Source organism: Sander vitreus, chromosome 5 (genome assembly GCF_031162955.1).
Source record: "Sander vitreus isolate 19-12246 chromosome 5, sanVit1, whole genome shotgun sequence".
NCBI classification, from domain to species: domain Eukaryota; kingdom Metazoa; phylum Chordata; class Actinopteri; order Perciformes; family Percidae; genus Sander; species Sander vitreus.
Window position 1 is genome coordinate 15,628,103 of NC_135859.1, and position 18,008 is coordinate 15,646,110.

Consider the following 18,008-nt stretch of genomic DNA (forward strand, 5'->3'; position numbering starts at 1 on the left):
CTAGAAGCCACAATGCATCAAAATAGAAGATGGGACAGTGTTCTTCCACAGGGTAGGTCTATTGACCAACTAATTTAAGATGTATATTTTATGAGTTATATTGTTCCTTTTAACAAAATAAGGGACTGCAGTCCCAACATTTTCACATTTTGGGGATACACTGTAGCAGCTATACTAGTATAGCTGATAGATATACTAGTGAAACATTAGCCTATTTGAGCTGGCAATCAGGAGACAGGCCTGCATTTTGAATCCTATTATTGGTCACAGATGACGATCAAGGAGTCATAGCAACGTTTTTTCACTTTTTGTTTCAAGGAATTTATTAAAACTGCTTTAGGTTTGGGGTGAGCTATTTGAATGTTGTCTCTTGGCTCCTTACTATTACTGCAGCCTATCTCTGTCTTGAAACCCCTTTATTTGCTCTTTAATATTGTTAGCCCATTTCAGTATTTTATAAGATGTTAATAAAGGGCATTTTGAATGATTTTATTCAAAAGTAATTCATTCAAGAGGTCTATTCAAGAATGCAATCCCATTGTATTATAGGTCATGGTCCAATGGGGCTCTTTAAAGCAGAGGCAAACTGTTAGAATCCTAAGCATTTCTCTTAGCATCATTAGAATTGATGCAACCTGGTGAGGGATTGACTTTCAACTGCTTTAAGGCCTGTGACCATTAAAGGGGAATACTATTTTCCACTCCTGTCCTCTGTAACAGTCAACATGTGTAAATAATGAAAGCTCAACAGCTCTCTTCGACATAGTTACTCAGCCAGATGGCTTGAGGCATCTTTCTGCAGATACTTTACAGTTTAAATGCCACATTTATGCAGCATTTTCTAATATTTATTTCAGGATTACTTTATATGTTTTCTGGAAACAAATGTTCTTGTCAGTAATGCAACTTTCATAATGACTGGTAAAACTGTTTTACATATTATGATTTCAGGGCCTTCTGGCAGTAGAATAGGCTATTTTTGTATGAGCTGAAAGCTCATGAACTAAGGTCATCACATTATAATAGTCTACATCAGTCAATCACAAATAATGTTGTTGAATTAAATCAACTGTAGTGCAAATATATCACTATCTATTATAATAATCTATTATTTATCTGTGCACATGTTTTTTTTACAGTTTCTTTTTAGTTTTACATGCATATTGTAAGCATCCCACACTGCTCGACCTAAAACGTCAGCACGTCCCTCTATGTGCCCTAAAGTTGAGATACTAATGTTGCCTTTAAATGCTCCTCGGACTCACAGACCCCTAGTATGTTCTTAGCAGTATTTCGCAAGACTGCAGCCTAATTGTGACATCTGTTTAGCCAGTATAATACTACGGCTTACTAAACGGATTATAGCAATAGCAACAACATGGTAAAGCTGGTTAAATGTAAAAATAAAAATAAAAAACGGTCACACTAAAACTTTGCGGCCGACTCCATGGAATTTCCGATATTTCTTCCAGCACTTGGAGCCAACGTTATTATTTTTTTGAGGATGTGGTCTTGCTGGGCAAACGAAGAAGAAAACATGGTGATGTTATGATTTTGGAGACGATGCTAACCTTTCTGGAGACAGTGCGATTGGACAAATCCCCTTGTCACACTTATTCATGGCCTCAGTCTGTTGTATTTGAACGATGTACGCCCTGTTTTTGGATCCGGATGGTACTTTATGATGAGAAAGGTCTGGAGCCGACAGATCGAGAATAACGGAACGCAGCTGAGAGGCGGATCGACCGCTGGACCTGGTAAACACACGGTCGCATGTTATGTGTCTGAGTCGAGACTTGTATGGTCGCAGAGCTAATGATAACGGTTGCAGGAGGTTGGGATAGGCAGCCAGACATCCGAGTTGAATGCAGGTGGGCCAGAGATGGGAAATGACACCGCACTGCTCCAAATGTATCCGCGAAGGAGGATATAGCACTTCAGGCGAAATATCCTCGGAGAGAAAACAATGTTTGTTTAACGCTGTTTTAACTGTAACACTAACACTGTAACACACACTGTTTGACTATTCTGTATCCGACTCTCAAACAGTGCAACGCAGGTTTTGTTGGCGCGAGCAGTGTCACTATTTTTGTTCCATCACTTTGCAGACATGTCCTTCACAATGGAGGATAATTTGGAGTCGGGGTGGGTAGCCGTTCGCCCGAATGCGTTTGAAGTGAAGGAAAAGCATAAATTTGTCTTTATCGTTGCCTGGAATGAAGTGGAGGGTAAATTTGCCATTACGTGTCACAACAGGACGGTGCAGAGGAGAAGCTTTGGTAGGGACCCACCGGCGGAGGCGACTGGCAAGGATGGGGACAAAACAAAATGGCCCGAAAGTCCCGTCCGAGTATCTAAGAGCCCTAGCAAAGGAGCCAAGGAGGCTGTGTTTAGAGGCCCTAAGACCGTCATATCAACAAAACCAAGCCCTGTCAAAATTCCAACTGTGATTAAATCAGCAGCATCTCTGGTTAGTCCTGATACAGAGGTGTTAAAATCACTAAGAGAGGGGCAACTGTCTCCCTCACTGGACAGCTTGGACCTGGAGGAACTGGACAGTCTGGGCATGAAGGACTGCAGCTGGGCCGGACTCTTCTCCTTCCAGGACCTCCGATCAATCCATCAGCAGCTGTGCTCGGTGAACTCGGACCTGGAACCCTGCCTTCCGGTGTTTCCGGAGGAACCAGCCGGTATGTGGACAGTGCTGTTTGGCCCGACGGAAGTAACCGAAACCGAAATGGATGAGCTTTGCTACAGTTTACAGATGTACCTAGGCCACGCGCTCGATACGTGTGGATGGAAGATCCTTTCGCAGGTTCTGTTTACGGAAAACGACGACCTAGATGAGTACTATGAGAGCCTGAGCGAGCTGAGGCAGTCCGGGTTAGAAGAGGCGCTCAACCGTGCAGCAAAACATCTGCAAGAGGTGAGATCTTTTGTGATCCTCCCACAGTATCTCCATGACTTTATCAGCTTCGTATTGACATAGTTTGTGCATATTCTTTCTCTGAAACTCACAATCACACAGTTGCACATCTGAAGACCACAGTCTTTCTGTTGTGCTGACCAGACCAAAGGGACTGCTTGAGGCTGTGCCATACCACAATGGTAGTGAGGAAGTTTGATGCACTAGCCGTTCATGTGAGGTAGCCAGGTATTTAATAGACATACTTAGTAATAGATTGCATTCAATTGAGTACAAAGCAATGCAGTTTGCAGAAAAGGGGTGAGCTATGATACTGTGTTGGAGATCTTCGCTTAAAATAAGTATATTTTAGGCATCATTTATATATTTTCATATATGGGAAATTTTAATAAGAGGACAAAATGGTAAGTACTTCTTCACACAAAATCTCTGGTAAACTGCGTGTAGATGTGTGGACCATTCAGTAGATGCAGATAACATAACCAATTGTAAAAATGAGTTAACGTTTATGAAGTAAACCAAACAATAAAAGCTAACTTGGTATTGGTATAACTAATGTATTATACATTTATTAGGTATTTAAAACAGGAAAATAATTCAGGTCTGTGAGAAAAAGAGGTCACCAGAAGTTACAGAATGTACAAGGCATGCAACAATCTAACCTCCATAAGCAGAGGCAGAACCACATCTCCTTTAACAATTGCACACTGATGAGACAGCTGACAGTGACACTGAGTGGCGTAGCACAAAATTCTGGGCCCTGTAGAAAGGCATTTTCTATGGGCCCCTCCCCGCATCCACAGCTATTCATTCTAGCATCTTTTTGGGCCCTCCTCACATGAGGGCCCTGGGTACTCAGTCCCCTTCTTCCCCCCAGTCCGACGCCCCAGAGTGACACTGACAAGACGTCTCCATTATTCTTTTATTCCTATTAAATTATTCTCTTGGGAATACAGTGGAACTGGCCAGCTAGTAATAGAAGGAGGAATTTGTAAAATTAGGTTGTAACTGTAGTCCTGTAGGTAATATTATACCCTCAGCATGGCTGCTGGTTACACAGCTGAGAGTTAAGTGTGTACACATACACACGCACACACACACACACACACACACACACACACACACACACACACACACACACACACACACACACATACACTTCAAGCTCTTCTCATCTTTTAGAATGAACACTTCTGATAAAGAATAAATCTCAGCTTTTCTATGGAACCATACTGGACAGCCCCAAACGAGGCAGGTTGCTATGAAGACTTTACCTACTGTCAGTAGGTAGAAGGTTGTCAGTTTAGTTGCAAGATATCACAATTTGTAGTGGACCTTTCTTTGTTATTTATATATAAAGACTTGAGTAACACACTATATTTAAATGTTTAATGATATCGACTCACTGAAATATCAGATGTTATATATCACGTTTCTGTCTCTTTTGTTCTTATACTGTTGTTATGAGAACACGTAGGAAGAAAATGCAGAAACAGTCAATATTCTTCTGACAAATCTATGTATCAGGAAATAATTGTCGTAAATATTAATTTATTTGTTATTACTGTTATTTGTTTAAAAACATATTTATTCAACAGATCAGCATTTAAAAAAACAAGAATACACATCCTGTAGTTTCAGTGCGCACCAGAAGGGAATTAAAAAGCATTAGTCTTGATATCGAAAAACAAGAATCTTGAGAATTTCACATGTGGTGAAAACATAACAAAAATAAAATGTTAAAAAAAACTCTGTCTTTGATTATAACTTGTTACTCTGTCAAATAGCATACAGTATGTACGTATGTGTGGTGGTGTGTTCAAAAGTGTGTATGGATGAAAAGAAGTAGATGTTTGATGATGTGCCGTAGTGAATATGAGTTTTATAATTGTTTTTATAAATAGTTAGAAAATATGTCTTCAAGTTATTTTAATAAACATTGTTGTGAAACACCTCTGTATGTATATAATATAATCAAACACTAGCACCAATATTTTAGTGATCGACTTAGTTCTGCTTTGAGATCTTGATACAGTGGAGGCATAATCCAAACACCATACACACTCCAGGCTCCTCTTACACATCAGCAGCAGCTAGTAATTGATTACAGTAACTGCGCTTACTATAAACAGACAATATATCGATACTCACTGGCTCTCACATTGTACTACTAATCAATGGGGTTAGATTAATGCAGCATTGACTTATTGAGCCAGAGAATGCAAGAAGTCCTCTGAGAGAACAGGTTAGAAAGAGCATTTATGGCATTTTGCCATTATTAGCATCACAGCCTTACTCCTGACCATTATAGTGGAGGGTACATCAACTTTGACTGTTACCTGTATTTATGTAATAAATATCTTTCCATTACACATAGTATTGACCAAGATAATAGCCAATTCCCAGGTAAAACACACCTATTCATTGCGAATGCTGCAAAACTATGAATTTAAAAATAGTCAAATTAAAGAATATTTGTAATGTGAATGGTAGGATTTTATATATTCAGTAGTATATATTTTTATTTATCACAAAAATGGAAGTAAAGACAAAATAATTACTTATTATTTTAAGCTTCCAATGTTCATGACTCTAGCAGTACAGTAAGTTCACAGTATAATACATTTGATATCTGCTTGAATGTTTACTGTCATTGCAAAAGTAAGAAAGAGTCAAGAGACTACATCCATGTACATGCGGATGTGTTTGTATTACTTCCTGGCCTTTCCCCTTTGCTCTGCTTTTGGCAGTGAAAAGAGGCTGTGAGTGGCACAGACCAACCACCCACATGTCATTCCACCCAGTCAGTCCCACACCCACTCCCTTTCAGTTGAGAAACACACACACACACACACACACACACACACACACACACACACACACGCACACACACCTTTTTCAAAACTCTTCATTAATCTCACATCCAAAACTAACACCTTTTCACTTTGACTGTTCTAAAGTTTATGTAATAAGAATTAATCTTAAATTTGCTTTAATATCCTTTACGTTTTCTATATCTGTGCATATAGTAATTAAAACATATAGAAAAATAAAAAGTTGAAACAAAAAGCAAATTCAAAGCTGTAATAAATACTGTAATAACAAAAAACCTCAACAAGTATAGTATAACTCATACTGTACAGCACTGTCAGGGTTCTAGTCATCCCTCTCTCCTGCACTTGGTTCTCATCAGCATCACATCTAATGTCTTTTAGCTGAAATCAGCTGTTTGGAATGATTAATATTTCATTTTATTGTTTATTCTCATTCATTCTGAATTGAATGTGTTTTTAACAGTTTTGAAAACTGTGTGTAAGCATTTAAAAAAGGTGCTGCATATATAGTGTTTTGCAGGTGGTGGAGTGTGAATGAGAAAAGAGTTCTTGGATTTTGGAAAATGTGGTCATTGAATGCATTTTGCGTGAAAGCAATGAAAAGTGATTCACTGTTTGGTCCACATAGACTTCTGTTTGGCTGACTGTGATGAGTTTTGGCAATTTGACTTCAGTTTTGACCATGTTAGCAATCGGGAAAAATAAGGACATTCAGCTCTTTATCATGGCAAATGCTCTGTACAGAAATTCATTCAACACACTTTGTTGTGTCAAACACACACACACACACACACACACACACACACTGGCATATTGGTCCTTCCACTACATTTGAGGGCTGAGTTAATGGCTATTTCAGTGATTGCTGGTAGCCTGCAGGATTGTTCAGTCTGGCAAAAATGTGTGTGTATTGATTTTATTCCCTGCAGCAGAAAGGTCTCTGCTCAGTCAGCCAATGTCTGTGTACTGAGACTGCACTCAGATATACTCCTATTATTTACAGTTACACAATAGTCTCACAGTAAGGTGCACGTTTCTATTCACTGCTGAGTGACACTAAAATATGTATTTAAGCATGTTCTTATGCCTTGTGTTTTCATGGATGGGTTAACTGATTTGACACAGTTATCACACTGTTCTACAGATAACAGTCTAATGGAAACATGTTACATCTACATTACAGCCACTTAGTATGTTTGGCTTCTGCTCACTGCACGTTTCCTGACTTGTACGTAACAGACACTTGAATAAATATATCAGGCCTATAATGTTTTTTTTTCAATCAAGGTGCCAACAACTGTCTTAGTGTTTGTTTGTTTGTTTGGACCTCTTTGGAAGCCCATTTTCCCACTACATCCAGTATGAATAACTGCAAATGCCTTATTATGTAACAAGGCCGTACAGATATTTTAAAAGAAGCTATGAATATTTATCTGTTTATCTGTGATATTCTGAAGGTTGGTTGTATGTTGACAATGATCAAAATTAACTTACTGTGTGTGCATGTGATGCAGCTGCTGGAGAAGCACCAGACCATGGACAGTATGGTGAAGCTGTTGGAGCTATATGAGGAGGAAGATGAGGCCTATGGAGGCCTGCTGGAGGCCTCCACACGGCTGTACCAGTACCTGCTGCAGCCCTTCAGAGACATGAGGGAACTAGCAATGCTACGCAGACAGCAGATCAAGGTAACAATTACTGTAAAGTTTGCTGTTTAAGTGTATAAACGTGTGCACATTAAGAAGCAGCCAAGCCTCTTCAACTTTTACACACACACACACACACCGTAGATGGCCAGCTGAATTTTGTAGTAAAAAGAGAGGAGAAACTAAAAAGTTTGTGTTTTTTGTGTTGTTTCTGTTTTTCAGTTTATAATTTGAATATATATTTTCTGACTCCAGGAGTTACTCAGATGTATGTTTACTGTAAATAATATATGTGGGAAGCAGCTACAATGCAGATAGTCCTAGATTCAGTGATTTACGTATTTCTGTATTTCTCTAGAGGCACCAACATAGAACAGTCATAAAACACAGGAAAGTCTCATGTCTCTCAAAATAGAGTCTGCTCAATTATGTGCATAATTGACTGTGGTGTATTATGGAAAATTGATTACCGGTATTGTGTATATTCTGATAAATGCCTTATGGTTAGTGAAGCAGTGGGAGGGTGGTTAGATGCATCTTATTGCATAGAAAAGATGAAGGCTGGTGAATGGATAAATGGTGGAAATAATTATTGCAGTGCTGATAGCTGATTTATATTTAGCTCACTGACTCACATCAGTAATAAAAAGACTTCAAAATCGCATTACTGCATAACATCCACACAAACACACAGCTTTTCCCAACCTTGGGTGGAACTCCTTCCTGTCAGGTTTGTCCATTTCCACAGTATCTAAAACACTTGGGATGTGGCAGTTGGGGGTTGAGTGACATACTGTGAGATGGAATGGAGCCCCATGGATCTCCAATTTCCTGCCATCTCTCGGAGACATGAATAATTCATGTTGTGTGTGGTCCTATAGGTTTACTGCAGGTACAGGATGATGCTGATACACTGGGATCAGCAAACATGCAGCAGAAATGGGAAAATGGAGGATAAAATTAGAGAGCTTTTCTGTTTAGTTGTGGCTGAATAGACCTTCAGTGTCAGCTAAAGACAGGAATGTAAGCAGAGTGTTTAATCCTTTATTAAAGCTGTGGTAGGTGTTTATTTTTTGCGGCGCTGGGCAAAAATTCCACAACAATCTTTCAGTATATTGTAAGTAAGTAAGTAAGTAAGTAATACAAGGCCTGTACTATATTGTAATATTGTATATTGTATTCTGCACCTCCTCTTAGCTCTGTTTTCTGACATTAAAAACAAAATCTAGCTCGCGACGGGAGACTTTGGCCACTTACAGGTCATTTCAGAAAGAGAGAGTGTTCCTATTGGTTGTTCTGCTCATGCAAATGCCCTTGTGACAGAGAGGGGAGAGCTGCAGGAAGAGGTGTCACTCTAGTTCAAATTCTGGCATTTTTGCTTTCTACCCACTCAAGCTTTAAGATAAGTAAAATCTTGTAACAACAGAGGGAAATAATTCCATACGTTTCCATAAATTTCCAAAAATAAAGGTCATTATTAGGATAATTTGTGGCAAATGTATATTTCCATCACATCTTTTTTAATGAAAACTACTTTAAGATTACATTTCTTGTGATTCTTGTGGATTCTTTGAAAACAAATCCTAATACATTACAATCTGAACTGCAGGACCACATGATGTGTGTGAAATGTGTGTTATATTATAATGCGTTATACTATAATGAAATTGATAAAAACAGTTTGATTTGGAGAAATCGGATACCTAATAGATGATCAAATTCCTTTGAAGTTGGCTTGCGTAATTGAACAAAATCAGTTTGGTATGCTGAGTTAACTATAAGATATGGTGGTGATGGTGATAAAATATAGCTACTGATTGTTATTGCCTGTTTCTTAGCTCATTTACTGAAAGTATGTCCTTTATTTCCCAACTTGCAGTACTTGCGTAGTTAGTAGTATTTCTAGACTTGAGTCACTTTACTGTTCAGAATGCTGCAGCGGGAAAACCTACTGTACTCTCACTTTCTCATACAAACCAGCAAACTGACTTACATTGACCCACTACACTAGTAATAGGCCAAAATTGACAGTCAACACAAAGCACTTCTTCACTGCACATTTGTTTTTGCCAGAGCAAACTCTCTTACTTTCTGTCTCTCTGCTGTTGCACAGATTTTTTTTACTGCAGTAATCACGCCAGCACATGAGATCCCCGAGAGGCTTTGCCAGAAAGGACCACTAAGTAGTTGCAAAACTCACAGGTCCCACCGAGATTTGAACTCGGATCGCTGGATTCAGAGTCCAGAGTGCTAACCATTACACCATGGAACCCCCTGGCTGAATAGTTATGGGGGAGGGAATCTTGAACTTGTACTTCCGGGTCTATTTATAGCCTGCAGTGTTTGTAGGTTAGACACAGCATGGCTTTATGTAGCTCTTCTTCATCTGAATTCCCTTAGTTTTGGGTTTATATGTTACCCTGCTGGTCACTTTTACATTTTTGTCTTTCAAATTCTGCATTATTTGTCACTACAAAATATTCATCCCACTGTGTGTTTATGCTTCTTTTTTTTCTCGTGTACAGAGGTGTGAAAATGCCTTTTTTAAAGAAATCTCCAAATCTAATGAATAGTTTAAAAAGTATGAAAAAGTATGATGTGATAAGGGGAGAGAGAAAATACTACAGGAAAAAGATGACTGCATTGTGTGAGCTGGAACAGTCAGTATCAATGTTTTTAAAGGTCCCATGGCATGAAAATGTCACTTTATGAGGTTTTTTAACATTAATATGTGTTCCCCCAGCCTGCCTATAGTCCCCCAGTGGCTAGAAATGGCGATAGATGTAAACCGAGCCCTGGGAATCCTGCTCTGCCTTTGAGAAAATGAAAGCTCAGATGGGCCGATCTGGAATCTTGCTCCTTATGAGGTCATAAGGAGCAAGGTTACCTCCCCTTTCTCTGCTTTGCCCGCCCAGAGAATTTCGCCCACCCAAGAAAGAGAGGCATCATGGCTTTCAAATGAGCAAAGTGGCAGTTGGTCAAGGCCACACCCCACCCTCCACCTTGCCCCCCCCCTATCCTCCTCAATAGCTACAGACAACGAAATGGCACATCCTAAGGAAAGCTCATTGTGGGACTGGCTCTAGTGGCTGTAATTCTGCACCAAGGCTGAATTTCTGGAAAGAGACTTCAGATACAGTATTAGGGGACCAATAAGGTCTATATAAAAGAGACTTCAGATACAGTATTAGGGGACCACTAAGGTCTATATAAAAGAGACTTCAGATACAGTATTAGGGGACCAATAAGGTCTATATAAAAGAGACTTCAGATACAGTATTAGGGGACCACTAAGGTCTATATAAAAGAGACTTCAGATACAGTATTAGGGGACCACTAAGGTCTATATAAAAGCATCCAAAGAGCACCATGTCATGGGACCTTTAAATTATTTTCAATTTGACAAATTAAGATCAGGTCATTGAATACAAGAAAAAAGAGAGCATTCTGCTGTGTCAGACAATACGATGAAATGTTGATCACAAACTATAAGATTAACAAAGAAAATATAAATATCAAACATGTTGACCACAATCATTAGTCCCTCAATTAAAAAACGAGGTACCACAGTATATCTAAATAGTGTTTTATGGTAGGTTTTTGTGTAAAAGGTTGCTCAGTAAGATTTACAGTAACACAAATCATCAGATGTAAAGCCAAGATGTCTAAAAGTACACTATGTACAGCAATGCTGAATAAAATGAAAGCAAAGGAATGAGCACTGGCAATCAGACAGCAGGAAGTTGCAGTGGTAAATGATACTGGTGCACTGCTGAGTAGTGCAGTGTGAGCAGAGGTGCAGCGAGGTTAGGGTCAGACAGGGCTGCAGCTCTGTAACCATTGCTGATTTCTTTCTTTCTGTACAGGCACTTTTTGTTTTCCTCTGGTAATTCAATTTTGCTCCGTATTGATCATTGAGCATTTTGTCTGCGTATGTTTAACAGAGACACAGCGACGTCATATTCCCATTATGGTCTTTAACTTTCTTCAAATGGTCCTAGAATCCACTAATTAAAAGATAAAGACAATGTGTGATGCTGAAATATTACAGGTTTAAATTGGTTGTTTAAGTGCTAATAAATGGTGAATTTATTATTATTACGTCATTCTTCCTTTTATCCTCAGGAAAAATATCAAAAGGCATTTAACAGTTTTCAATTGTTCACAATATCAATTTCCTATGTTCCATCTAAATGGCGATTATGCTTTTATTAGATGGTTAAAATGGTTTTGTATGAAAAAATGGTGTTGGCAATGGTGTATGCATGTTTGTTTGAATAGGCACATGGTAGAACATACTGCATAATGCCAGTGCTTCCATGTCTGGGAGTGTAGCTCCCTCTCCAGGCCTGCTTTTTCCAGTGAAACCATTTCTAATTTATCCTGTTCCTCATGGCATGCATCAATTTACTGTAAGTCAGGCAATCTTTCTCTACAACATTTTTATGTGAGATTAACTGTCATGTCATGTAAACTACCACCTAATAACTCCTAAGTATTATTAGGGAAAACATTTCTATCACTATTTTCTTTTTTTTTTTTTTGTGAAGCCCATTTATTCTTGCCACTTTGTGGCAGTAATGTGCGACATTTTGGGGTTCCACATCTGAATCTCAAATGAAGCAGTATATCTTCTGGGTATGGTTTTTATGAATGTGCCTCTAACTGCATTGGCTGTACTGTGACACCTCAGATGAAACTATTCGTATACCATATATCTTCAGATGTATCACAGAGTGTACATACTTTTAGTTTGTATAATTTATTTTCACAGGATAAATCTTTGTCTTACTGTCATTGTTCTTAGAATGGCTGACAAAAATATGTTCGACCTTTCTCAACAGATTTCTATAGAGAATGACTATTTGGGCCCAAGGCGGATCGAGGCTCTAAAAAAGGAGGACGCTGACTGGCAGAAGAAAGCTCAGGAGGCAGTACTCAACATCCAGGAGTTTACTGTAAAATACTTTGAGATCACTGCTAGAGCCCAGAAAGGTTCAGTATGCCATCACGGTCACTGCCAATGTCAAGTCAATAAAGCAGCAGAGGAATGACTTTGAATAATTACACACACACACACACACACACACACACACACACAGTGGTAGTATTGGCCTGCTATTGACCTGTGTGTGGTTTTGAACACCAAGGCTAATGTGATTTGCTTTTAATGAGGCAGTGCAGACAGCCACGGTTTGACAGGGCCAGGAGGAAACAAGGACAACCTATCGATCAAACAGCTCTGCGAACAGATTGTCTTTGTGAAGGGTTAATCCAAAATGTGCTCCTGCTTATCCTAGTTTTTTCTCCACTACTGATTTGTCCATTTATTATCTGACACTTATTATATCAAAAATCAGATGAGTGGCTTCAAGTGCAAACTGGAATGAAAGAAGTTGTAATGTCCAAATGTGGCCAATAGATGTCTCCCTCTACATCATTGTAATACATATTTCCTATCTTTGACTTTAGGCATCACATTAAAAGAAAAGAAAGTGAGTGAAATGCCCACTCATGTTATCTGTGTGTGTGTGTGTGTGTGTGTGTGTGTGTGTGTGTGTGTGTGCGTGTGCGTGTGCGTGTGCGTGTAGGGCTCTATGAGCGTATGAAGGTAGACCGGCGTAAGTTTGGTAAATCTTCATGGACAGCGGCGGTAGAGCGCATGGAGAGACTCTGTTACTCTGTCGCCAAGGAAACTCTACAGCTCCAGAGAGCCAGGGAGATCTGTCTGGAGCAGAGGAAACACACACTTCGAGAGGAGGTGTGATAGTAACACTCAACACCATTCAAAACACATATGAACATACACACTCACACACAGACAGTCTTTTGATGTGACTTTTTTTGTCCTGTCCCCTCAGATGCAGAGTCTGTGTAGCAGTGACGATGCCATGGCCCTCTTAGACCACATGGAGACACGTTACTATGAGCGCCAGCTCCAACTGTACGACATCCAGGTTGAGATACTACAGTGTGAAGAGCTGCTCCTCACTGCTCAACTAGACAGCATTCACAGACAGATGTCAGGTATTTTGGCTGAATTTACAAGCTACTTTTGGATACATTTTGCTTACAGGATAAGCCCCTTATCCTAAGCCCCTTTTTTTAAAAGAGTCCTGACATGACACTACATTTCACAAACTATTCTGTACTGTTGACTGCGCATGAACATGCTACAAGACAAGTCAAGAGAATTATTACTCTGTACATTAATGGTGTGTAGTGTCTGTCTAACACATGAAAGACATGTAGCTGTGTCTCCAAACAAGTCTATATATTTATGTATGTGTGTTTGCAGAGCGTCAGGATGAGGTGGTGTACTATGATACCTTTGAAAGTGCAGATGATATAAAAGGGGATGATACTGCAGAGAGGGAAGAGCTGCGTAGACTTCAGGTCAGCGCTCGACAGCTGGAGGCAAGAAGGGGTCGCATCACTGCCAAGCGTTCCTATCTGAGGAACAAAAGGGTGTGTACACCCTACTCACAATTACACTTATTTTCATTCCTATTCCATTCTACATACTGTTAGTGTATACTATTCAATATGTAGAAGTGTGTGTTTTGCCTTTTGTTTGATTGGGTTTGATATCCAAGCAGAAGTGACTTTTGAAATGGTGTCCTGCTATGCCAAAAACGTATTTCATCAGGAAACTAACTAATATGCATTGGAATTGGAATTGGCATTATTCATGATGCTGTGTGGGTCAGTGTGTTGATGTTTTTTTTCTTTCTGCAGGAGATCTGTGTATCCAACCACACTCAGAAACAGCAGGAACGTCAAGCTATCCACAAGGACTCTGTATCCCACCAGGTCTTACAGGTATGTGCTTTTTTATAATGATGTGACTGTATACCTGTAGCTATGTCAGTAACTCCCTCCTCCTCTAAACCTCAACAATTTTCAGCTGAATGATGATGAAGAGGAAGACGAAGAGAGGAAGAACAGCCGAGTTAGTCAGGAGAGGCAGAGAACTCTGGAGAGACTACGCTCTTTCAAGCAGGTATGTGCCCTCCTATTAATTAAATGTAAATATCAACATTTTTCTTTTTTCTTTTTTTACTAATCGACAACTTCTGTCTTTCGCTGTGTCTTTCTCTAGCGGTACCCAGGTCAGGTGATTCTTAAGTCCACTCGACTACGCGTGACCCACACCAGAAGAAGAGAGCGTGGAAGGAGCATGGAAATGAGTAGCGCGAGTGTGGGCCACCCGCTGTGTCTCAGTACCAGTGTGCAGACGGACCCCAGCTCTACACTCACCACTCAGCCCGTCACTGTCCTCACAGCATCTCTTCCTCCTCTGCCTGTGCCCAGTACTGCAGACTCCACCTGCTCTCCCTGCTCCCTGTCCTCACTACTGGCATCCCCCATATCCCCTCCTCCTCCACCTCCCCCTCCACCTCCCCTGCCAATAAAGGAGGAGTTGTCGCCTTCTGGGAGCCCAGGTCGGCATGGGCAGAAGGTTGAAGGGAAGAATGCAGCAGAAGAGCTCTCCCTCTCCCCACTCGGTCCATTTATCCCTCGCTTCTTTGATAGCAGCCAACTGTTGAGCGCCCGGCAAAAACTGAGGAAGACTCCCCAGGTTGACTCCCACAGCAGAAGAGGTACTGGAACCATTTACCATAGTAGGCTTAATTAGATTAGCAAGTTACAGTAGCCAATCACCATTTGTCTTCCTCTTCTCTTCCTATATGTAGTGAGCTCGCCCATGGACGAGGTACTAGCCTCCCTGAAGAGAGGCAGCTTCCACCTGAGGAAGGTCGACCAGCGTTCTCTGCCTCCTTCAACAGGTGACGATGACCCCAACAGCATCCTGGCTCAGATTCGCAAGGGGGTCAAACTGAGGCGCGTCCCCAGGAAAGAGAGAAGGGATCAGGGAGAGCTCCCGGCCTCCACCGACCCCCTGACCAGGAGCATCCACGAGGCGCTGCGCCGCATAAAGGATGCCTCACCAGACTCTGACTCAGATGACGACGGGCTGGCCGGCCATGACTGGGAAAGCTAGGGCTCATGACTCAGACGCAACAAATAACACACACACAGATGCCTGCACCCTCTGGCACTCTTTCACTCACACTCAAGCACACACAGCCCAGTCACACATGTACCTAGTGACTACGCCAGGGCCTGAATCATACCGAATATCACCAACTCACCAAATGCTCCAAAGGTCTATGGTTAACCTGTTCATTTGTTTTTCACACTACATGGCCCATCGTGAAGGACATTATCTGTAGGTTTTATTCCTGTATCAGATTGTGAGGATGTTTTGTTTATTTATTGTTTTGCAGTTGTACTGTTGAAAAGCTCTGCACTGGCCTTTTGTGGCTACAACATCCAGAACAGCACATAACACATTTTACACCAAAACACTGCACTGACAGCTATTTGTGAAACTGAAACCACTCGCCCCAAAGCATTAGAACGGAGAAACTTTAACTGCAACACAAATTAAGTAATGGGTATGGTTGATCATTTGGTGTCATGTGGGAGATAGAAAAACAAATAGAAGAGCACAGTGAGATTTGAACTGGACTTACTCTCCAGGTTGTAAACCATAACACCATCACCTCTGCTGATGCTCTGTCCTATTTTTACTCAACCAGTGTACTATGACTGAACAACACTACTGTATGCTGCACAGCTGTTTTTGTCCTGTCACACATGGGTGTGTTATTGTCCTACAATATAAGGATGACTGCTTGTCTAGTCTGACACTGCACAAAGACTGTAAATCCTTTAGTCTGTCGCACCATATTCCTGACCCTCCCCCCGCTCTTGTCCTCTTCCGACCTTCACAACCCCCAACTCTCACCCCCCTATCTGGGTGAGGGAATATGTATCAACCCATCTGTTCGATCGCAGCATATGGCCAGGCTGGAGGGAGATATGGAGAGTCACATAGGTTTATCATTTGGTGCCGAAACTAACAACATCTCTGAGCAGAAGCTGGTCACCTAGAGTGGGAAAAGGATTAGATGAAGGGTCAGCACCAGAGCTGCAGTTTCTTTAGGGGGGAGGAGTTAATATAGTTAGCGTGGTAAAGTGTGGGCAGACTTGGTTGGTGATTCCCAAACTTTGTATGTGGGATAGTCAAGGCAGAGCTGTGAAACCGGTCGCGATTTGAATGATGGATGGTTTGTGGGAAGCTAGATTCTCTCAGCGCTGTAGGGAGTCACTGTGGGCTGTGGATTAGGCGGTCGTGATGCATGCAGTTTCTCTCCGCTATTGCATCTCATCTCATTTCTTTCACTGCACTCAGTGGGCAGAAGCACACAGTAGGAGGTCTGTTACTCACTGTGCTGGAAGTGAAAACCCGCTTATGCACACATGGACTCTGACGCTCACACTAAACTCACAGCCAACATGTACAGAAACATTTAAGTGCGTCCACAGGCTCAACTCATAAGTCTTTTTTGTTTTTGTATTGTTTCAGCACTTTGATAATGCATAGTACAAATTATGAATCACTTTGCACAGTAACAACTTTTTTTTCATCACTGGTGAAACATATCTGTAGCAGATGAGTAAGTTAAAAAGCACCAAACAATGTGGAACTGGACCTACAGAGGTGTGATTGAAGGACAGTATGTCAGGACCAGTGGGATGCTTAGCAGCAGAGGAATTCATGCTAACATACATGTTAACATGAAGCAAAAGGATGTGAATTCATAAACTAAGCTCTAATTCTGAAACAGCCTCAGCATGCACAAACAAAGATTTATGCTTTTCTTTTGTTCTTGTGTTGAGAGCCATTTGCGGATTAATCATAAAGCACGCACTAATGTAGAAAGAACAGGCATGGAAGTATGTGTCAACTTGAAAATAGCTCAATGCTGGCAGAGCAAACCTGAGGCACTTTTACTGTACATGTTTTCTGTCACTGTCAGCACGATGTTCGTCCATGGTACCCTCATCATGTAGCATGAGGAAGAGATCTAACCATAACTCTTAACTTAAAAACCTATCCCAGACCTTACCCGACTCTATGGCACTATAACTGACCAGGGCAGAGTTTCCCAAAATATGTTAGTGCTAAGGTTTACTTTGTTCCACTAAACAATGACTAACAATGTGCTCAAAATGTTTGGGAAACTGGGCTCAGACTGACCTTAGAAACACACTGTCATGTGCTTTACACTGATCTTTATCTATAAATAACCTTTTTGAGCTAACAGTAATTTTACATTGCGTTCCATTGCTTTGTTTGTATCCTGTTTTTTCCAAAGCTTTTCCAGCCAAATCGTTTTGTGATGTGTTTGCTTCTGAATATTTCCTATGTAGACCTGTTATCCACGCAGGCTGACTATATGACCCGCTGTCTGAATAAGCCAGTCAGACACTTGAGAAGTGCAATATCAATATAGAGAAATACAAGAAAAGGGACGAAACAAGTTAAATGGGTAATAATGAGTTCAGATTGATTGCCTAAAACAATGGACTTATTAAATGTTACAGTTATTTTTACACTTTAGTAGTGTATAAATATACTGTTCCAAGAATACCTTTTTGCCTTTTTGTTCTACCATTTTCATTTATTCAAACCTTTTTTTTTACAACCTCTCCCATGCATTTGAATAAAACCTTGTGAAGCAAATTCTG

General features: G+C 40.6%; 1 protein-coding gene and 1 non-coding gene across 2 annotated transcripts; one reads left to right on the top strand and one right to left on the bottom strand.

The window, feature by feature from the left end:
- Window positions 1-1,406: 1,406 nt before the first annotated feature.
- On the top strand, window positions 1,407-17,997 carry LOC144518135 (junction-mediating and -regulatory protein-like). Its single transcript, XM_078250567.1, has 10 exons — window positions 1,407-2,926; window positions 7,275-7,448; window positions 12,251-12,401; window positions 12,998-13,167; window positions 13,268-13,433; window positions 13,705-13,874; window positions 14,145-14,228; window positions 14,314-14,409; window positions 14,509-15,010; window positions 15,104-17,997. Exons 1-10 carry the CDS (start codon window positions 2,111-2,113, stop codon window positions 15,409-15,411), a joined length of 2,637 nt encoding a protein of 878 aa, XP_078106693.1. The 5' UTR covers window positions 1,407-2,110; the 3' UTR covers window positions 15,412-17,997.
- On the bottom strand, window positions 9,607-9,678 carry trnaq-cug (transfer RNA glutamine (anticodon CUG)). Its single transcript has one exon. It is a non-coding gene; the product is annotated as a tRNA-Gln (tRNA).
- Window positions 17,998-18,008: the final 11 nt, after the last annotated feature.